The sequence below is a fragment of the Schistocerca americana genome, chromosome X, assembly GCF_021461395.2.
Source record: "Schistocerca americana isolate TAMUIC-IGC-003095 chromosome X, iqSchAmer2.1, whole genome shotgun sequence".
Lineage (NCBI taxonomy): Eukaryota > Metazoa > Arthropoda > Insecta > Orthoptera > Acrididae > Schistocerca > Schistocerca americana.
In genome coordinates, this window is record NC_060130.1 from 902239058 (window position 1) to 902263334 (window position 24277).

The window sequence follows — 24277 nt, forward strand, 5'->3', positions numbered from 1 at the left end:
ACATACAATTTTGGACATTAAGCCCAGATCTGAATGAAGATGATCCTTCAACTCTATGCAGACTGACATGTAAATTTCCTTCTGTTCACACCTCAAAAGTCTTGGGAACAAAGTCTGCACACTCGCACCTTGTTTACAAATTATCAGTAAAAACGCTTTGCACAGACCTGAAGAAGACGCTAAGTTCTTCAGTAAGCTCTCAAACAGTTATTCACCTGTTTCAACAAACAATTTTTGCTAATTTTTGCACATTTTCTTTTGTTTTTGAAGTTAGTGTGCATCCCAAACATTGATCTACTGACTTATTTCTGTTTTGAAATAGCTTGTACAGCTTGCAAACAGTCTTCAGAGTTCCAGCATTATCACCATACACAGATATCTACATTTCATGAGTTTTTTTGGCATGTTTTTGGAACTTGAAACAAAATTTCATGTTCATGCATTGTTTGATATCCATGATGCATAACAAACATTGTAAACACAACCTCACTCTAGCATTTCTGGACCCTGGCTTACTTTCCAGAATGTGTATGGACTTGATGCTGTCTATCCCAACAGATCCACCTGTCGGAGAAATTACTTCAAATGGTTGTATTAACACTGCTCAAAAAATGCATTTGTATTGTCAACAGTTGCTGCTCAAAATGCATTCACTTTATTTTTTGATCACACCTTGTAGTTTCCCTGACTTGGGGTCTAATGTACACTTCATTGAGCTGTTTCAGGGTCATGATTGGCCACACCTTAATGGAGCTGTGAGGCCAATTAATATGCTCTTAGAGATGGCACTTATGGCTGTCGACATTGCGCATGTTGCTCTGGTGCCTGTTGGGACTATCAGTAGATGGGGATTCACTAGGTATGGTCTACACTTAAAGAGGGCTGGGTAGGGAAAATTGGTACAGTTGATCCACGAAAGTGTAGGGGATAGATCTTGGGCCATGTCTGGTCAAATACCTGTCGTCACAGAAAGGAAAAGTAGGTCTCTTTTAGGATAAATCCAGATGACAGGTTCCCCTGCTTAAAGAGTATTTCTAGCAGTTTAAAAAATTCTGAAACAATCACTCACAAGATAGATTCTGAATCACCGAATTAAACACATACTACATGCCACTAAGAAAATGAAACCATTGGAAAAAGCAACACGGGACAATTCACAGACATAACAATCCTTCATTAAAACATGCAACCAATTGAAAGTAAAACACAACAATTTAGAGACTCAGAAATACAACATGTACTGTTATCATTGTATGAAAGGACAAACTCTTAATTTAGGACTACTTCAAAGCATGGAAGGTCATACATTTAGATCAGATAAGGAACACAATTCAAATCAAGGCGTTATCTTAGTACAGTAAGTGAAGACAAACACTTTGAAATATCAGCTGTTGAACTAATGAGGCTTGATACCACCAGGGAATTAATTATTTTGTGTATGTATTGATATCCCAGTGGTAATGTGGACACTTTTTCCAACAAATTAACCGAAGTTCTAAACGTCTCAAATTCAAAAGTCAACATAAATTTTTGTGGTGACATAAACATAAACACAAATATTGTAAATGAAATATATTGGCGCTCTCATAAATATCCTTCAGAGTTTTGCCACGTCCCTGTTGGTCAATGGTGAAACTAGGATTAGTACAGTGAATGCATCAGTAATTGACCATGTGGCCACAAATATGAGCAGGGAGAAGTGTGATGCAGCTATAAAAGAACTTGCACTGTCATACCATTACTGCCAAATAATAACAGTAAAATCGGGTATGGAAAAATTCCCTAAACTATAAGCTTACAAAAGGCATTTATCATAAACCAAAATACAAGATTTTTGAAAAGAACTTGCAAACCAAAGCTCATGGGTGAAGTGTACAAAGAAACCAATGTAAATGTGAAATTTGCTGAATTCTCAACATTATTTAACCCTTTCAGACCCTCTAGCTACAGTTGTGTACATTAACTTTTACTGTGTCTTGGCTGCAACAGAAGTATTTTTTCCCCAATGGAAACCTGAGGACACAACTTTTTCATCATGTGCAAGTGCTGCCAACTGTTGGTTATCACTATCAAAATATAAGCAAGTGAATGTAGCAGTGCGTAGCAGCTCTTTACCACCGGAATGCGTGGATTTGGTTTGTTTGCTATATTCTACTGTGTAATTGAATATTGTTATTTTGCATGGTAATTGTTGAATGGTCATTTTAAAATTTATTACATCACAGATTATTTAGTAATTAGTTATTTTAGTTCATAAAATTAAGCCAAGTGTACAAAGTATGTTTTGAAAATGGGTACGGTACTTAAGTCACCTAAGAGCATTACCACATAAAGAAACTTTTTCCTTTCTCCAGAAAAAAAATTCAGGTATCTTAATACAGGGTGTATACGATCCGGGAGAAACCCGGGAATTTTTTCATCCGGGATCAAACCCGGGAATTTTTTACAATTCCGGGAATTTTTCATTGTTTTAGTTTTTTGATAAATTTTTGTAATTTTGACTGGTAAGAACCGATACTCTAACAAAGGATATTACTGTACCCCGCTGCTGTAGAACAATACTTAAACAATAAAACATAAACGAGAGAAAAAACGAAAATAACTTAAATTGCAAAGGAAATGTGCCATATACAGCAACGGCACACAGTGCTCATGCAAGCGTCTGCCAACAGCAAAATGTGTCAAAAGGTTTTAGGAAGACTATGCAATGCTCCATAACAACAAATTGCCTCCGATGAGTGTGAAGTCACAACTGTTTACATTAGATTCGTTTTAGCAGGAGCGGGCTCATGTGCATGCGCAGTTGAGTCGCGTTTGAGTAATAGATTCCCACTTTTGGCTACAAGAATTGTGGCTGTTGGCTGTGCAAGCAGTCACAGCAAGCAGCTAGATGCTACCTGGAAAAGGGGGGGCGCCAAATTCATATTCTTGAGGAAAAAAACTTGTTTCACAAAGCGCCTCGCACGTTGGTCTATCGATTATTCATGTGATTTTGAAACGCATCCCTGTTGGTTTTCGAACACATTTTAAGTAGATTTCTGAATGAATCATAAGTTGATTTATGAATGCGTGCATAGTGTATGTGCTGTCTCTGTCAGGAGAATACTCGTCGCATCTAGAAATAAACTTTCCGCAGACAGAAGGGGACGGGGCTATATACGAGCTGAGCGGAGTAAAGCCAAACGGATGAATGTCAATCGCTGTCTGATTATGTGGTTGATTGGGTTTGCAAATGATCAGCGTTGTTATAATTACTAGCGAAATCCATAGATTCAGACCACCAGAATGGAAATAGACGAGTAACAGAAATAACAGGTGACAAAGATTACGTATTATCTTCTCGGTGTAGCCTACCCAAGAAAATGACATTTTAACAGAACATTTTTGGCCAGATCGCTACACTAGTAAGGACCAGTTGTACAGTCCCCAGCTAGGAGCCGCTTAAGTTCTGTTCTGGAAGTAACGCGGAAAACGTAATAACGCCTAACAGGAGAATAATCGCGGAATAGCTAAACCTGTGGTTCCGGCAGGGGGTAGTGAAGTTAATCGGCGAACAAATTTTGACAATGGCAGGAATAGCTACAGAATTGGTGATGATTGATTGTTAGAACGAGGAAGGAGAAGAAACGGGGACATCACACAAATTATGGAAGAATAAGGCGATTCCAAATTTATATAAATACTTCGTAATACTACTTTTCGATCTCATGCTTGAAACTGGTGCGTATGAATGAAATGTGAAACTATTTCCTTACGTAAAGCTTTTTGCTTGTAGTAGGCGTAATAGGCATTTGATATTGATACTTCGTGAATTGTATTCTGCCGTGTCATAAAAACGACCATTTGTGCCTAAACAGTCTCGTTTATTTGGTGTGTATTACAAAATTACTGGAATATTAGAAAGCCGTATTTTGTTTTATCTAGCAGACAGCGACAAAAGAGGCGTAATCACATCGAGAAACCACACCAGTCTTGGGTATTATTTGTATTAACAGCTTTTCAGTATTAGATAACATTTCGTTTTTTCATGTAGCAAAACGTTTGACGAACTTTGATGAGGTAATAGATTCTTTCGCAGAAAGGAGAGAACGCCATGTAAAGCTGTAGCAAGATTTGAGAGAAAAAAATGCTACGATCTAAGGATTGAAGAAATGTGTACTTTATTGCTTGTCTCTTCCCTTCATTGGTTTTATGAATCCTATATTAAATATTGTCGCCGGCCAGAGTGGCCGAGCGGTTAAAGGCGCTACAGTCTGGAACCGCACGACCGCTACGGTCGCAGGTTCGAATCCTGCCTCAGGCATGGATGTGTGTGATGTCCTTAGGTTAGTTAGGTTTAAGTAGTTCTAAGTTCTAGGGGACTTATGACCACAGGAGTTGAGTCCCATAGTGCTCAGAGCCATTTGAACCATTTAATATTGTCACACAAAACAGCAAGTTATTAGGTAACAGGAAATAAAGAGCTCAAATTTTCTGACGAGTTCTTGTTCTCCCTATTAGAAATAATTCCATCCGTTATTAATTGCGAGATTTTTTTCTAATTTTAAGAGGGGCAGGCTATCAAACCGACCGACTGGGAGCAGGAGAGGCACCACAGGACATTGTTCTGAATATAGTTTGATGGCATCCATTATAAAATGTACACGTTTCAATTCCACAGAGCGAAATACAGTGACGTGCGATAGAGGAATGCTGTAGAAAGAGGCGTGGCACTGCACTTTGGCACACTTAAGACCAAATAACCTGTCTTACATTGCCTCGAACACATATGTTTTATCTTTCAACCTTTTCAGAAAGACGTGCGCTACAAGATGAACAGATTTTTGAAAATTCGATTTTTTTTTTTTTTTTTTTTTTTTTTTTTTTTGATCCGGTTAGCAAATATCGTAGATCCGGTGCTGATGGGCAGAGCAGTCTGAGTTATAGTGAGTAGTCTCCACGTGACCCTTGTTACATTTAGTGATTTTGCTGTTCCCCTTCGTTTACTCTCACGTCAAACACGTCAAATGAAAACAAAACGGATATCTGTGGCCGGGAGCTGTCAAGTGAATTAAAATACATTCACATAAGGAAGGCTAAAATAGGTTATTAGTTTCAGATTTTAATTTATTTCCACCTTTCTGACAGTCAAGCATTAATCGCCTTGCAGAACATCGAAGTTATTTTTGTCTGTTTGCTAAAGAAATTTGACTTTTATTAACATTTTCCGCACAGGCAGTCAATGTATTTGAAACGAAATGTTTAATTCCACAGTACTGGCTAGTTGTTGGTTCGCTGCATTTCAAGTGCACGTTTTCATCTTCTAGCACGTATGGCATTAAGCCATAATAAAGAACCAAACATGATATAATGTCGTACTGGTGCTCCAAGAAAATTCACATCCCGGAAACCACACTGAAAAGTTTAATATCAGGTCGGGGTCTACTTCATTGGGAATCTGGACATACGAATGTGCACTTTAACTATGCACTTTAAATGTGCACATTTTAGTATGGTTCACGAAATTCCGATGGGCTTGGAGTATCCTTTGATGTCTTGTTTCTTCTATGACATAATGTATGATCTTTCTATGCTTTACATGTACATATGGGGTTCCCATGTCATGGTAGCTGCGCAAGCGCCGTGTCACCTGTTATCTGCGCTCTCTGGCAACTGTTGAAACGAACCATTTCTTACAGGTCGCGGGAAAATATTGCGAATGGTGGTTTGAAAAGCGTTACTTTCAAAGTAAATATCCTTTGACGTAAGTTGAACTATGAGCGAGAATGTACCATGAATTTCTTAAATCACAGAGCTTTTGACTCTCATTTAAAAGTCAATTCTTTGATGACGAGCCATTTAGAAGAATTTCGAACCCTGAAGATCAGACATTTATGTCGTTATTAAAAATTTTACTGGCACATTTGTGTGATATATCTTAAAAGTGTAACACGCGCAAAAAAGATCAACATTATGTGTGAAAGCTTTTCTTTTCTTGTAGCAACGCTATGTATATTAATTTAAGCTATTAACTTCCCCTGTTTGTGTGGTCGTGCTACGTAACAGTGATGTTGCTGTTGGCTGACTAATCAAGTGTCCTATGCTCTGACTATCCGCTGTTATCGGCAGGCGAGATCACGTGACATGAGCTATGACTGGCTTACAAAAGCGCATCGCAATCGCGATTTCAATGATCCAGAAGGTAACATGCGGTGTTTGGTGCAATTCCAATGTATACTTTCGTAATACGAAAACCAACGAACATGTTGCTGCACATCAAAGATATTTCCAAAACATGTCTTTTTCCATGAATTTCGTTTTCTAAAGTGCCGGGAAATTCTATGCCCGTGTATAAAACAATAATCACTCAAAGGATTGATAAATTTTGCATTTCTGAGGGAAAATATACTGTCACTTAACACGGAAAAAGCGTGTTTACATCCGGGAGAAAGTGCATTTTCAATTGGGAAATCCGGGAATTTTTTTCCTTGTCCGCGTGTACACCCTGTAATAATCACTTGTTTGAAGAAGGTCCTCCCTAATATGTAGCTTCTAGGTATTCTTTTAGGCTTTGTGGACAGCATGAGAATAAGTAACCTATTAATTTATTTTTCATTGTGAATATGTTTTCTATTACCTTTCTAGTACTTCTATTAGTCTCATCATAATTGTTATCGTAGTTCCTGACATCAATCCAATTTTGCACTAAAGATTCTGAAACCATTCCATTGGCTTTTCATACTTCTAAAATACTTGATTTTTAAGTCACTGCTAAGCAACCCCTCACCTGTTGCTGATTGATGTGTGACAGCAGTCAATCAATCTCTCTCTCTCTCTCTCTCTCTCTCTCTCTCTCTCTCTCTCTCTCTCTCCCCCCTCTCTCTCTCTCACACACACACACACACACTCACACACACACTCTGCAGTAGGCAAACTCTACATTAGATTTTGAGACCTGCTTATCTGCTCATTTTTGTGGTTTAGTAGACACTGCACTAACTCACAAACACACAGATAACCAGATGCATCAAGTCTCTGCAGCCTCAGGTGGTTGCATTATCTCTTAGAAATAAACTAATTTGTTCATAGGACTAATTCTACAGTTGTATATCAGCTTGTACTAAGTATCTCTTGATACAATATTTTTGATGCAGACTTACACATGATCTCAAGGGCACTGGTACATAGCAAACGTATTAATTTTGTGAAATTCCACATCTGCTCAAACTCATGGAGTCCTATTCAAGCTACAAAATGTATGTACCCAACAGATAATGAAGTCCACAATATTGAGGAAAAACTTCTGCCTTCATCTGGCTGCAATGCTATTGGTCAGACTGCAAGCTCATACAATGTGCAGGCTGTTCTGCAAGAAACTGATAGATATCCTGTGCTAAACATAGCTAGTAATTTTGAGAATTCTGAACACTTTCAAGAAGGAGGTTTAATGCTACATCATTCTCTGAAAGTTAGCTGTGAATTTTGAAAATTGGTGTAACTAAAATATATAAATGCTTCTACTAAAATGGAATGGGGGGGGGGGGGGTGAGATCATAACTGCCCTCCCCACCCCCTAATAGTATCCACACCTGTCATATGTACCTTTACCAGTAATTACCATGCCACCCTATTTCATATTTGTACCAATTCAATAATAACTAAAACTTGCACTACAACAAAATATTACAGCCAACACTGCAGCTGTTACAACAAAAGGGAAGAAAAAACAACTATGACATGCCTCTACATTTGAAAATGCTGGACATAAACTGCTCTCCAGTTACCTATGCCTCTTGAATAGATCAGTTAAATTTCTAGTTATTTATGGATGTCTGTGTGCCTCCTTGTGAAGCCCACGTATGCAATGTAGGGCACAGATATCTGCAAAAGAATAGTGTAATGGTCTGGGAGTTAACACTTTTATTATTTTAATGTTTATTTATTATGTTGTGTTGAATCTAAGGGATAAGCTTAAATCAGAATTTTCAACCTGACACAATGAATTCACAATATTCATGAAGGGTTTTACTGCCAGAAGTTAATCATTTAATACAAAAAAAATGTATGCTTCAGTAGAACAAACAATTATTGTGTAGTTAAATTATCAGTGGATAGCAACAATATAAAGGAGCACAGCCATCCAACACAACACAATTAAAGGCCAAAGTCTTATTTACTTGTAAAACACAATTTCAAAATAATCTTTTCTTGAAAAACAAACAAACTAACCAACCATGGCATGAAAAACTACGAGGGTTATTCCAAAAGTAAGGTCCGATTCGCCGTAACTATTGAAATTTGGCGCCAATGACAAAACACGCATGCGCGCCGACTCCCGGAAAGCCTTGCGCGTCAAACGCCGCCATTCGCTTTGTTACTGTTGCTGAGTGTAGTTCACAGTGTCACTTTACAATGTTTAAGACAATTGATCAGCCCGCCGATTGTGAAGTAAGGGCAGTGATATGGTTTTTGTCTGCAAGAAACAATTCAGCGGCGGAAATCCATCGGCAGATTACTGAAGTGTACGGTCCTAACATAATGAGCGACAGTAAAGTGCGCAAGTGGGTGCGAGCTTTTAATGAAGGACGGGATAATGTGCACGATGAACCACGGTGTGGCCGACCATCAGTGATTTCAGACGATTTGGTCAATGCGGTTGACAAAAAAATTCGTGAAGATCGCCGATTCACTATTACAGACGTAGACATGCATTTTCCGAATGTGAGTAGAACAACTTTGTACAGAATTGTGTCTGAACATTTGAAGTTTCACAAATTGTGTGCCCGTTGGGTTCCCAGGCTGCTTACTGAGCCCCAACGAATGAAAGGAATGGCTTTTGCTCTTGATTTTTTGGAGCGATATCATAAGGAAGGTGACAGTCTTTTAGACAATGTTGTCACAGGGGATGAGACATGGGTTTCTCACATCACTCCAGAGTCTAAACGTCAGTCAATGCAATGGCGTCACACGTCATCGCCAGTCAAGGTCAAGGCAAAGCAGACAATCTCAACACGTAAGGTTATGGCGACTGTGTTCTGGGATAGACGTGGAGTATTGTTAGTCGACTTTATGGAGAGAGGAACAACGATTAATAAAGCCGCCTACTGCGCTACCCTGACTAAACTTCGACGTGCAATCCAGAATAAGCGACGTGGTCTTTTGTCGTCTGGAATCTTGTTGTTGCATGACAATGCCAGACCCCACACTGCAAATGAAACGCAAGCTCTGATCAAGAAATTTGGATGGGAACAGATGGACCATCCTCCTTACAGTCCGGACCTGGCGCCAAGTGATTTCCACCTGTTCCGTTGCTTAAAGGAGTTTCTCGGCGGCAAGCGCTTCGACACAGATGATGAAGTGAAAGAAGCAGTTAAGGACTGGTTATCGTCACAGGCGACCGATTTCTATAACATGGGCATTCAAAAGCTTGTTGAACGATGTGACAAATGTTTAAATAAGTATGGAAGTTATGTAGAAAAATAGATAAAGATGTAAGGAATGTAAATAAAACAATTGTTTTGAAAAAACATTTTAGTTTTGATTTTTTTTTTATAACCGGACCTTACTTTTGGAATAACCCTCGTATATTTGTCCGTTCCAAGGCAGTCGTAATCTTCAGCTACCTAAAACACACTTACATGACTATTCTTGACGCACATAAAGACTGATGCTTCAACTGAGTACTTTTCGTGTCAGAACTGCAATGCCAATACTTACAACTGAGGTAAGGGTTAGTACACGTTACCTTGAGCAATTCCACATGTGAATCTGTTCGTTAAAATTAGTCACCAGTCTAAATAGGAAAATTATTTGATTTAGGCTTTAATCAGTTGGTTATCAGTATGTTCATTCATGACGACAGTTTTCGACTTTAGTGAAGACCGCAATGGTGAAACAAGCAGCAGCTTCAATTTTTATATCAGTATCAGATGTCTTTCCTCATTTCAAAACTTGTATTTATAGTAATACTGTAGTATAGTATTTTGATATAGTAATTGTAGCAATACAATTACTATATCAGCTTGCGATAACTACACAAATCATTCATGTAATAGTAACAGAAAGTAACATTTTTTTTCAAGAAAATAGAACAGCTGTCTTAGCTTTCATAGTTCAAACTTAACTGCTTGTGAACTAGCAAAGACAAACTTTAGTTAAGATGTGACATAAAAATGCCACAAGTCAAAACATTACAGCGACAGTAACAAATTTGTCAATATATTATATTTATAACACAAAAATCCACCCATGAACCTTGGCGATGTGGGGTTGCTTGCATGCTTCTACGATACAGAGAGCCATACCATAGGTGCAATCACGATGGAGAGGTATTAACATCTTCAACTGTTGTAGTCGTGCCTTCCTCACTTGTGTGTAATACTATGATATGTTGATAATTTTTACTTGTTGACCAAAACATACCATCAAAACAAGTGTTCGGTTCCTAGTGCTGAGAAGTGTGGAAAACAAAAACCCAAATGGCAATTATTAGAAGAAGAACAGCATCAAAAATTGAACAAAAACACATGTAGAAAATCATCCCTGGAATCTGTAAGTAGAATTTAAAATATTACTATGCCATAGAAAAGCCAACCACCAGAACTGTTTATAACTTATACAGAGTGGAGAAAAATTGTGTCACAAAATTTTAACCATGGATAGCTAATGCCAGTAGGAACCTAAATTACTAATGTTCTGTAGGTTGGCAACACACAATTTTTAAACTACAGAAACTTGGCGCCACATGCTCTGATTGGCCACAGGATTGCCCTGTTGCCGGATTCTCTGGACAACGTGTGACCGCGAATGCTTTGCCTGCCGGGGATCACAATGTATCCAAGGCAGCCTGCAAAGTCGGTGGTAGCGTGCCAGCCTTCCACTATGGGGACCTGGGGGCGAATCCACCACGGTCTCAAAACATCCATTGTAGTTTCATGGTAAGATGTACCAGGAACAAATCCATCAACAGCTTTTAGTTTGCATACAGAAAGTCTTTTACAAATTGTGTCAGCCCCAAAAAGGGCCTTTTTTGTAGCTAGGACATTGTTTACGTAAAACAGGTGCTCGAACTGTTGACCCTCTAACGCGACACAAGCTTGGTAACTTCAAATGGTGTTTTGCCGAACTCTTTCGAAGATTCTTGCCATTGCCCTGATGTGATTGGCAGCATGTTGAATGCGCTCCATTAATTACTCTTCATTTCTAGGTGGTTCCTGTTCGGGTGGGTGAACTAGAACATTGAAGAATCCTCACTGGAAAAAGATCGGTGGCGTGAGCACCTCTGCCTATTACCTGGCCATCAAAGAGTTCATTTAAATATCTGCGCACAGCACAAGTATGTGCAGGTGCTCCATCATGCTGCAACTACGTGCATAGCCATATTTCTAGGGGAACATCTTCCAGCAGGCTGGGTAGAGTTTCTTGCAAACAGTGAAGGTAATTTGCCCTGGTAAGTCAAGGAGGTAGGTGGACCGGCCCAATCAGATGGTCACCCACAATGCCTGCCCAAATGTTGAGTGAAAATCGTTGCTGGTGTACATGGACGTACATGACATGAGGATTTTCTTGCCCAGTAATGAATGTTTGAAGTGTTGTAAAGGCCATGCCGATGGAAGGTGCACTCATCAGTAAACAACACAATAGTGAGGAAGTCAGGATCTCGTGCAACACATCACAGACACGGCAAAACCCTAGCCTGTGTTCATAGTCCGCTACAGGATTTAGGTCTTGGACAGCATGGAAACTAAATGGATGCTGGCCATCATCCCTCAAAACCTACCAGACTAACCGATAAGTGACCCCCATGTCATATCCAACCACTTGAGTACTTGTCGTAGGTGCTTCCTCGAAGCACTCGAGAATAGTCTCTCCAAATGCAGCATCCCGTCGTGTTCGAGGTCTTCCAGCATCACCATGATATCCCACTAACGAACCTGTTTCACCAAGTTGCCGGTGAACTGCTGTAAACGTTTGAGGGTGTGCGTGGTGTCTTGCTGGGTACTGTTCCTCATACAAGCGTCAAGCTTCATGCACATTACAGTTGGCTAGTCCATAAACATAGTCGTCGTTCTTCAACCGAATACTCTACCACCATGCTTACTATATGACTAAATCACAGGTGGCGAGTGTGGCTCTGAAGCGAAGCTTATGTGTGAATGCCTCTAACGTGAAGTAGAGACAAACAGCAAGACCTAGTCGACATGTGTGCATATCACGTTAGGGCAGTGATGGGGTGAGGGACATTTGCATGTGTGAACTGAAAACCATAGCTCTGCCTGTCAACCAATAAACGGCAACAGGGCAATGCCACAGCCCATAGGAGCACGTGGTGCCAAGTTTCCATAGTTTAAAAGTGGTGCATTGTTGACCTACACAACATTAGTAATTTTGGTTCTCTCTGGCGTCAGCTACACATTCCAGGCAACTGAAGGTGCCTTGTAGAGAATGAAGGCGAAACACGTATGGCACCAAAATTTTGTTTCATTGAGTTGTAATTAGACAGTCAGCTAGTAAAAATTGTCAATATACTGTAACAATGGAGAGGTACCTGTGGAGAGACCAGATAAACTTGTGGTCTGCAAAGACAGGCAACAGCTTTTTCAGTAGTTGCAAGGCCAACAGCATGGATTCTCCCCCCAGGGGGCTCGCCACTCTTTGACCAGTTCATGTTTCGCTACCATGGGGCCCCAGCCTTTGCAGCATCTTTTCCCCTCTGTGCTGCATGTCCATCCATTTGCTGTTCTTTTTCCCCTCCCTTGGGGAATATGTCTGGGGTGTTATTGGGAATGTTCTGCATTGTCTGTCGCTGACATAAAAACAGTCTCTCAACTGTTTTTCGCTTGCTTTTCCTTTCTTTGCTTTCCTTCTTCTCTCGTCCCTCCACTTCGGAGTTTGATGTTCCTCTTTTTCTTCTTTCTGCCTCTGCGCTCTTGAAGGCCGGCCCATGCGTCTGACATGTAACAGGTGACTTGGTAACTTGTAATTCCTAGCCCGTGGTCGACAAGTATGATTCACACGTACCCCCTGGTACAGGCCAGGCCCAGGGAGGGGTGATTGCGTGAGCTGCAACCTTCCCAAATTGCCAATTGGTCCCTCTGTCAGGTGTTCGGGAGTTGTGACCTGAGGTGTGAATAACCACCTAAGGCAGGTGTGCCCCCTTCTGAAGGGGGCCCCAAATGAAAGGAGTGCACCATCGGAGATGCTGGCAGTCTCTCAATGAGCCAATCGTCTTCACAATCAACATTTACGAAATGTAGACATAATGAGGCTAACAATTCGAAGACCCTTCCTGCTGCACAATAGTTCCTCATGGTTTCACATACTGAAGACAGTCAGTTCTTCACCACAGTAAATCCATTTATTATTCAGAAAGGTGTTGATGCAATTGCTGGCCCTGTGAAATCCTGTTCTCCTTTACGGAATGGCACTTTTCTTTTGGAGACTACTTCTAATTCTCAAGCACAACAACTGCTTGCCGTCTCGCTTCTCCACAGTTACCCTGTTCGTGTCGAGACCCATAGAACTTTGAATTCTTCCTGTAGTGTTATTTACACTAGGCTGCTCGTCAGTCTCACTGAGGCCAAAATCCAATCTCACCTCTCTGATCAGAGTGTCATTGCCATCTATCGGGTGATGTAAAAGGTAGATTCCTCCTTAGTGCTCACCTGCACTCTTTTTCTCACCTTTGATAGAATGATGCTGGTGTCCAAGATCAAAACAGGCTATGAAATTATCACAGTCCAGCCGTACCATTCCAAACCCGATGTGCTGTTACCAGTATCATCACTTCAGCCACACTAGAACGTCTTGTCGACACCCAGCCAAATGTGTAACCTGTGGTAGGGATGCGCATAAGAGCGATTGTCCGCCTCCTTCTCCCCACTGTATCAACTGCAGTGGCGGCCTTGTCTCAGGATTTTCCCATCTATCTTGATGAGCAGGCTGTCCAAGAGATCCGGGTAATAGAAAAAGTGCCTTACCCAATTGCTCACAAGTTATTGGCTAGTCACAAACCCTGCATTCTCCCGTCTGGCACCTATAGTTCTGTTCTTGTTACCCCTTGGTCCATGAAGGACATGGCTACACAGACATGCAACCTCAAATTCAGCTCTGAGGTTGTGAAATTGCCCATTGTGAAGGTAGCATCGCCATCCCCCCGTCCAGCTGTGCAACAACCCATCACACACTCGCCTCAAGGGGTGAAGCCATCAGCTAACACAATGGTACGCCGGAAGGGACAGAAGTAGTACTCTCGTGAACACTTCCTACGTCCCTCCAGCCAAACACCCGAGTCTTCCTCTAACCGGAAAAGCTCAAAGAAGTCCACCACAGGCAAACAGTCTTCTCTTTCGCTGACTCGAAGATCTTCTTCGACGGTGTTGCCACGTGGTATCTTAGCCCGGCCAGCCTCCATGTCACCGGTGCACACCACCAACCATTTTTCAGCATTGGACTCCACAGACTGACAGCACAAGCAAGCTGATGCTTCTGTGGACCCCATGGAGCAGGATCCTCCTGCTTCTGTGTCCTATAGCGACTCTTCACAGGCTGTCACTCGGCAGCCGCTGAGGTGTCACCCCTACATCTCTTCATCATCATAACTCTCCTCCAGCTGAACATTTATGGCTGCTTTTAGCATCGAAGTATCCCCTTGTACTCTGCCTTCAGGAAACAAAATTGCACCCTTGCGACTGTTTTGAGCTTTCACATTTTTCCCGGTTCGTCTTGACCGCCCTCTGAAGTCCGTATTCCATGTCAAGGGAGCATCATGCTGCTCGTACAGGATGACATTCATAGTCAGCCCATCTCCCTGACCATCCACCTTCAAGCTGTTGCAGTTCACCTTTTTCTTCCCCACCTGACTTTTTCCCTCTGTACCATTTATTTCCCACTGTCATTCAATATCACCATGGCAGACTTCCTTCAACTTATTGGGCAGCTGTCTCCCCCCTTTTCTGCTACTCAGTGACCTTAATATGCATCATCCCCTTTGGGGTTCTGTCAGAGAGGCGCCCTCTTGGCTGATCTTCTTAATGAACTCAATCTCCTCTGCCTTAACTCTGGAGCACCCACTTACTTTTCTGACTCCTCGCACACCTATTCCCATTTGGACCTATCCTGCACTGCCCAGCTTGCCCATTGTCTTGAGTGGTCCTACTCAAGCGACCATTTCCCTTGTGCTATCCATTTGCTGACTCCTATCCCATCTGCGTGCACACTCAAATGGAAACTTATTAAGGCTGACTGGCGGCTTTACTCCTCCCTGGCGGCCTTTGAAAAACAAGATTTCCCCAGTTGTGTTGACTATGAGAAAGATAGGTGCCACCTATACGAAAAGTCAAGAAACCCGTGGGGAAAAGAGAAGCAGCTGTGTGAATATTGAGAGCTCATACTGCAAGCCCATGCTAAGCAAAGAATAGAAAGCTGAAAGGTGGAAGGAGTAGATGACATAATTGCTGAAAGATTCAAAGAAAACTTGAGTCTAATTTTGAAAACGTACCCAACTCGTACAATGATAGTTTGTGGTGACTTCAATTTACCGTCAATATGTTGGCGAAAATACATGTTTCAATCTGGAGGTATGCACATAACATCATCCAAAATTGTGCTAAACACATTCTGTGAAAATTATTTTGAGCAGTTAGTTCATGAGCCCACGCAAATAGTAATAGGTTGTGAAAGCATACTTGTCCTCTTAGCAACATATAATCCTGAGCTAATAATGAGCATCAAAACAGATATAAGGATTAGTGAACAGTGTTGTTGCAGTTAGACTGAGTATTGTAACTCTCAAATTCTCCAAAAATAAATGAAAAATATACCTATTCAAGAAATCGGATAAAAGATCGTTTTACACCTTCCTGAGAGACAATCTTCACTCCTTCCAAATTAAGAATGTAAGTGTAGACCCAGATGTAGTTTGAATGCAAAGAAATAGTGCCACCAGGAAGAGAGAGAGAGAGAGAGAGAGAGAGAGAGAGAGAGAGACCAAATAAATTAACAAACGGCAGAGCTGATCTCCCTTGGTGCACAAAATGAGTCGCAATGCTGTTGCAGAAATAATTAAAAACGTGCCAAATTTAAATGAACGCAAGACCCCAAGATTGGCAGTGTTTCACAGGAGCTCAAAATTTTGCGTGGACTTTAATGCGAGATGCTCATACTATTTTCCACAATGAAACTGTCTCAAAACCTGGCAGAAAATCCTAAGAGATTCTGGTCATATGTTAAACGTGCTAGTGGCAAGACACAGTCAGTGTCTTCTCTGCGTGATAGCAATGGAAATACTATTGTCGACAGTGCTGCTAAAGCAGAGTTACTAAACACAGCCTTCCGAAATTCCTTCACCAAAGAAGAGCAAGTAAATATTCCATAATTAGAATCAAAAACAGCTGCTAACATGAGTAACTTAGAAGTGGACATCCTCAGAGTAGTGAGGCATCTTAAATCAATTAATAAAAGCAAGTCTTCTGGTCCATACCGTATACCAGTTAGATGCCTTTCATAGTATGCTGATGTAGTAGCTCCACACTTAACAATCATACACATAGCTCCACATTTAACAATCATACACAACCGCTCGCTTGACGGAAGATCAGTACCCAAGGATTGGAAGTTTTAGAGGTCACACCAATATTCAAGAAAGGCAATAGTAGTAATTCACTAACTTAAAGGCCCGTGTCATTAACATCGATACGCTGCAGGATTTTGGAACATATATTGTGTTCAAACATTATGAATTACCTCGAAGAGAACAGTCTATTGACACACAGTCAACACGGACTTAGAAAACATCGTTCTTATGAAACACAACTAGCTCCTTACAGACACAACGTGTTGGGTGCTATTGACAAGAGATTTCAAATTGATTCCGTATTTTTAGATTTCTAAAAGCCTTTTGACACTGTTCATCATAAGCAGATTGAAATAAAATTGCGTACCTATAGAATATTGTCTCAGTTACGCGATTGGATTTGTGATTTCCTGTCAGAGAGGTCACAGTTCGTACTAATTGACAGAAAGTCATTGAATAAAACAGAAGTGATTTATGGCATTCCCCAAGGTAGTGTTAAAGGCTCTCAGGTCTTCCTTATGTATATAAACAATTTAGGAGACAATCTGAGCAGCCATCTTGGGTTGTTTGCAGATGATAGTACTGTCATCTATTGTTTAGTAAAGTCAGTAGAAGATAAAAACAAATTGCAAAATGATTTAAAAAAGATATCTGTGTGGTGCGAAAATTGACCCTAAACAGTGAAAAGTGTGAGGTTATTCACATGAGTGCTAAAGAGACTCTGTTAAACTTCAGTTACGCAATAAATCAATCATATCTGAAGGCCGTACATTAAACCATATACCTAGGAATTACAATAATGAACAACTTAACTTGGAAAGAACAGTTTTTATGTTGTGGGGAAGGTGAAACAAAGACTGATTTATTGGCAGAACACTTGAAAGATGCAAGAGACATACTAAGAAGACTTGCCTACATTATGCTTGTCTGTCCTCTTTTGAAGTACTGCTGTAGAGTGTGGGATCCTTTCCAGATAGTAGTAACAGAGTACATCAAGAAAGTTCAAAGGAGAGCAGCATGTTTTGTTACTGAGAAACAGGGCAGAGAGAGTGTCACAGACATGATAGAGGATTTTGGGTGGACATAATTAAAACAAAGGCATTTTTTGTTGCTGCGGGATCTTCTCACGAATTTCAATCACCAATTTTCTCCTTAGCATGTGAAAATATTTTGTTAATGCCAGCCTACATAGAGAGAAATGATCATCATAATAAAATGAGGGAAATCAGAGCCTGCACGGAAAAATATAAGTGTTTCTTTTTTCTGCACATTGTTTGAGAGTGGAATAATAGAGAATTATTGTGAAGATGGTTCGATGAACCCACAGCCAGGCACTTAAGTGTGATTTGCAGAGTATCCATATAGATGTAGATGTGAATGGAAGGACTATACAAGGGAAATGAACATTATATAAATAGAAGAGAAAGTAAATGAAGACGAGAAGGCAAACATATTGTGAGAAGAATTTGGCAGAGATCAAAAGACCTAAGTTCAAACAAAGATCACAGAGTTAATGAAATTCCCTTGGATTTATTGAGATCCTTGGGAGAGCCTGCCATGACAATAATATTCCACCTGGTATGTAAGATGTACACCATCTGATGAAAAATATCCAGACACCCCTGTGTAATGTTGGATTGATCTGCCAGAATAAAATGAGGCAGGCAGTATTGTGTTGTCACTAGAGAATTGTAACAACAGAATGGGTTGGTCAGGAAAGCTCAGTGACTTTGAACATGGACTGATTATTGGATATCACCTGAGTAATAAATCCATCAGGAACATTTCAACCCTTGTGCCCAAGTCGACTGTGGGTGGTGCGATTGTGAAGTTGAAACGTGAAGGAATTACCACAGCTAAACCAAGACCAGTCAGACTTCATGTACTGATGCACAGTGGTGTCAAGCATCACATGAAATCAGTGTAAGGACTCACTCATGAATTCCGAAGTCCTACCAGCAATCAATCTAGCACAATTACTGTGCTTAGGGAGTTAAAAAAAAGGGGCATTGGTTGAGCAGGTTCTCAGAAACACACTTTTCTGTAGTCAGTAATAAGCAATGAGTGAGGTGATGTAAAGAGTGATGCCACTGGACAGTGGATCGCTGGAAGTGAGTGGGTTGGAAAGCTGAATCACCGTACACCCTATGGCAATCTGGTGGAAGGTTTGGGTTTGGCAAATACCTGAAGAACATTACCTGCCATCACATGTAGTGCCAACAGTGAAGTCATAAAGCAGCATCTGTGAGGCAATGGTTTGTGGACAGTAACATTTCTCAAGTGGACTGGCCTGTCCAGTATCCCAACCTGAACCCGATGGAACACTTTTGGGAAAAGTCAGAACCTTGGATCTGCTCCAGTCCTCAGTGCCCAACATCAAAACCTTCTCTGATTTCAGCTCCAGAGGAAGAATGGTCTACCACTCCTCCACAGACATTCAGATAACTCGTTGAAAGGTTTCCAGCTGCTTTAAAGAGGTTCTCAATGTCCTCATTATAAAGGCAGAGGGTGCACAAATTCCATATCAATGTCCACCAATAGGTATCAGCGTACTTTTAATCGTGTGATATATATATGAGACAGGCAAAATGCTCTCATGTTTCAAGAAGACTGTAATAATTCCAATTCTAAAGAAGGCAAGTGCTGATAGGCACGAATATTAAAGAAACATTAGCCATGGTTACCAAAATTCTGGCATAAATTATTTATAGAAGAATAGAAAGACTGGTAGAGTCTAACTTCGAGGAAGATAGGTTTGGGTTCTGGAGAAATGTAGGAACATATGATACTGAGCCCACAACATATCTTGCTGAAGAAAAACATATATACATATGTAGCATTTTTAGATTTAGAGAATGCTTTTGGCAGTGTTGAATAGCCTACACTCTGAAATTATGGAGTTGGAGAGGATAAAATACAGGGAGTGTAAAGTTATCTACAACTTGCATGTAAGTCAGACTGCAATTTATAAGAGTCAAGGGATATGAAAGGGAAGCAACAGCTGAGAAGAGACTGAGATAGGATTGTACTCTATCCTTGACATTATTCGATCTACACATTAGCTAAGCTGTGAAGGAAACCAAGGAGGAATTAGGAAAGGGATTAAATTATTATTCAGGGAGGAGAGATAAAAACTTTCAAAATTGCTGATGACAGTGTAGTTCTGTAGGAGATGACAAAGGACTTGGGAGAGCAGTTGAACATACTGGACAGAATCTTGAAAAAGTGTATAAGATAAATATCAACAAAGTTAAAACAAAGGTAATGGAATGTATTCGAATTAAACGAGGTGATACCGATGAGATTAGATTAGGAAACGGGACACTAAAAGTGGGTGATGACTTTTGATATTTGACCAGGAAAATAACTGATGATGTCCTCAAACACAATTTTTTGTTAAAGAGAATAGCCTGTCATTAAATATGAAGAAAGGAATGGATTATGTAGAAAATACGGATCAAAGTAACTACACACATACATTTTTAATATTAACAAGCGTGTGCCCTGTATTCTTCAGAAGTGAGGATGCAAAAAAGAAAGCAAGCTTCTTTTCCTCTTCAAAAGTAAAGGGAATAGTGAATGGCCCTACCATATTACAGGAATTATTTTAAATATCAAAATTTTTACAGACTAGCTGTCATGATAGATGGTATGAGTGGCCAGACACTCATTTTTGTGTTTAATCCATGTTGACTACACATGCTGTAAATTTGTTTAACTTTATTTTCATTAAACAGATCATGGTGATTCATTAAATTTGTAAATGGGTTGAAAAGACAACAGATTTTCACCCACAGAAGCCACACTCCAAATAAAGAATGGCACAAAAAACAAAAAATATGTCAACATCAAGGATGAAGATTCATTATCCTATAATCATGTCATAAATGACACAATCGTGCATTTCTCAGCTTAATTTTGAATTGAATGAGGTGATGCAGTGTCTGAAATATTGAACTTGCCTTTGAGATGAGTTAGATTGAAATATCCACCCCAGTATTCAAATTTAGGTTTGTTTCTTTCCTCATAATTTCTTGAGGTGGGTTCTGGGATGATTCCTTTGAAAGGGATATTTTGTTAATTTCCCCATTTCTATTATATGCAGTCTATTATATACAGTCTTTGATGACCTCATTGCCTACATAATGTTAAACCCTGATCTTCCTTCCTTTGTGTCCATGTGCCACATCTCACATATCTGTATTAGGAGCTTTATGTTGTGTGTTCTGTTCTCATATTTGAAATTTTACTACTACTACTACTACTCTGCTTTCAAATTTCTAGATGTCCTCTCCATTTTATCCAAAAGAAGACAATCACTCTTACCTTTCTTTTTATTTATTTTTTCCTCTGTCACTGTATAACTGTTTGGTAGTACTCATTGTTGGCATGCACCATACTAGTTGAGATGGAAAGCTGGAATAGCAGAGTAGGACACTACTAGCCATGAAGCTGTGATATTGCTGTAGACCCAAACTGCCGATTGTACAAATCTGCCCAGCTTGTTCTGTGATAAAATGTTAGGCACTGTCCATCATGAGGACATTCGGATATCAACTGGAGCCTTTCGGACCAGCTCAGTTAGAGAATGGTGAACCACCACTCTGCATTTGGTGACTTATCTTGTTGGCTCAACAGGCACTGAAAGTCTCAGCATCACCTCAGTTATTGCCATTTAGTGTAGTTGCCCAACCCAACTTTGAATGGCTGTTCAGGAATTGGCCCCATGTGACCAAGCCATTCAGAATATGTGCCATTGACTATCTCAATGACCTGGATCTATCACACCTCCGAATACACAGCCAGGGATGGAACATGTTGCCCCCTTGCTGTCTTCAGAGGCCCAAAGTGATTTTAAGCATGACGCGGTACAAGAAAACTTGTACTCAGGATTACGTTTTTTACAACTTTATTTTCTTCCAGTTTAAGAATGTACCACAGTTTTATCATTGTATATGCAGGTGGACCCGAGCAAGAGGATGTCCTCAGTTCTTCCACTGTTTCCCTAATATGGTTTTCAAAGTGCATCTTCTGGAACAATTTACAAATTATGATGCGGAGTTATATGGCATTATTATGACACAGCAGAGGCTTCACGGGCATTGTTGTTCGTTTCTTATCTGCACACTGCACTACAAGCACTTCACCCAGTGCAGACCAGTTGATTCAGCTCATCCATGATTCCTTACAGCAACTCCTGTGGTGTGGCAAGGAGGTTATCTTTTGCTGAGTACCTGGCCACATCAGGATACAGGGAAAAAACACGGCTGACAAAGCGGCCATAGAAGCATTCGGGATGGTGGTGTCTGTCAGTGTTCCGTCCCGTTGCTTGCTGTCATCTCATTTTGTGACAGACACGTCATGCGTCAGCCGGGGACTGAATGGTTGAAGGTGACAGAAAAAAACTGTGGTCCCTCAAATCGACCACACAGGCATGACGGACTTCATGACATCTGCACTGCTGGAAGGAGTTCTGCCTACCAGACTGTGCATCGCATATACCCCTTTAACACACTGCTTCCTCAAACGGCGAGAGGATCCACCACTCTGAGGTTTGTGGTGTGCCACTTTTAGCTGAGCATATTTTGGCAATGTGTGTCTTATATACTGTTATCAGGTAGCCCTCAGTCTCGATAGAGATCTGCCCATCATACTTGCCAGTACTGATTTCAGTGTTACAAGAGTGGTGAAGTTTTGTGAACTGTCAGGCCTCAACCCTGAATTGGTGGGGGAGGGAGGCAGACTTTATTGCTGCTCTGCATAAACTGCACAGCCTTCATCACCACCCATGAGGTTGGCATGCTGACTTTTTGTCAGGGCGCTGATGATCATGATGTTGAGCACCTCTGACCTAAAATAATAATAATAATCATCAGTTCTGCTATCCAACCATGGAGTAGAAAGTGTGGTTCACAGTTGTCACATGTTGGTGATCCAGATGATTTTACTAACAAAGGTACAGATTCACACTATTATTGTGTGAAGACACTTGTTGCACTGGGGGAAAAAAAATTAAAAAGTTCCTGGCATTTATTACCAGTTACATTTGGTGTTGCTGCAGAGTTGACTTTCTGCTTCAGCAATTGCATCATGTATGTTGTAAAATGGAGGGAGGACCTGGAGCATTAACTGTGCTCTCATTTTTTTAGCTATATATTGTACAGTAGTGGGCTCCAGAATTCTAAGATCTGAAGGTTAATTGTATAAATGTTTCTTTTGTGTAGGTGCATCCAGGAGATCGTCTTCCTAAGCTTATATGTGTGTCTTGCAGTAATAAAGTGGAAGAATTTTATAACTTTTGGAGAGCATGTGAAGAAGCCAATTTGACCTTGGATTCTGTATGTAACTTGCAGGAAGATCCAAATCTTCAATCTGAGGTAATCAAATCCATCAGTCTACTCTTATATACTCTTTCAAGTCATGGTGTTTCCTATTGAAAATATAAAGTCTTACAGGAGCCTGAAAAACTTATTCTGGCCCAGCTCTAATTTGAAAATGTGGAAGAGAGAGAGAGAGAGAGAGAGAGAGAGAGAGAGAGAGAGCGAGAGCGAGAGAGAGAACCTCTGCCCAGTATGAAATATTACGTAAATGGGTTTGACTACGAATAACATATGAATTGTGGTATGATAGCTTTGGTGTGAGTTGCAAATGACCGCAAAGTTTGGTATTCAACAGTTGTGGCACTGTTAAGTATGCCCATCCACCACAGCAAGATTGTACCACATTGTATGGGAAAAATAGGTATTTGACTATCCTAAGGCCAAGAACCACATAAAAAGCAGTGATGAGATCTGTTTTTAATTGTTGTGAGACTGGTGCAAGATATGTTCAATATGCTGTCCATTGTTCTGTGCCCCAAGTTGAAATTGAGAAACAGCGTTTTTCACAACAGATCGGAGTATCTCAGGGGTTGCATGCTGCATGTGTTGCTTAACACATACCTTCAGTTCAACTATATTTGTAACCAGAGAACTCAATACATCATCTTCCAGATTACACGACAGCCAGAGGTCACACAGATAAAGATTAAGTGATCTGGATGCCCTGCAGCAGCTGCTTCACTGGCTGTGCAATGTATTAGGAAGCACCATCTTGCCTAAATATTTTCCTACCACACGTCCACACTGTTGAAGAGTTGTAATGATGGTGAGCTAAAGACTCTCATAGCATGCACCAGTGCCAGTACAGGGCACAGGCCCCACAGGACTCATGTCTCCAAAAAAATGTGTCCCTATGATAAACAATGTCATCAACCCACACTACACAGTTACCTTTACAGATTAAACTGGTGCTGGTTGATGTGCGAGCAGATTTTCTGTTGCTCATATTCTGCAGTTCTGTGAAATGATCTGTCCTTGGAGATGGAAATGGGTTCACCTGTCACTCGAAGATAATGCTAGACGAGGTGAGATACTGTGGACAGGAAGATGCACATCCGAGTGTGTGGAGACTGTGTGCTGGATGAAGTGATCATTCCTGCAGTCAGCACTAGAAAGGTAAATGTTGTGTGTCATGTCATACATCAACCCATGTTGTCTACTTCTATGTGAGCAAGAAATTCAAGAGCAACTGTTTCTTATACGGGCAATTCACAATGAAGCAGCTCCTGAATATGGTTAATTTCGTATGGATAGCCATGCAGGATGTTAAGTAGAATTTTATGCTTTGGTATGTCCAAAGTTTGGGCAATTCCCCGTGCACTGCATATTTTCAGACCACTACTTG

The 24277-nt window shown here is 40.6% G+C and overlaps 1 protein-coding gene across 1 annotated transcript in view; it reads left to right on the forward strand.

The window, feature by feature from the left end:
• The window catches only part of LOC124556682 (zinc finger protein 257-like), an 89502-nt gene that overhangs the window by 23390 nt on the left and 41835 nt on the right, over nt 1–24277 (forward strand). The window contains exon 2 of the mRNA XM_047130649.1: nt 22777–22929. Coding sequence (XP_046986605.1) covers nt 22777–22929 — 153 coding nt within the window. The remainder of the gene's footprint in view (nt 1–22776; nt 22930–24277) is intronic.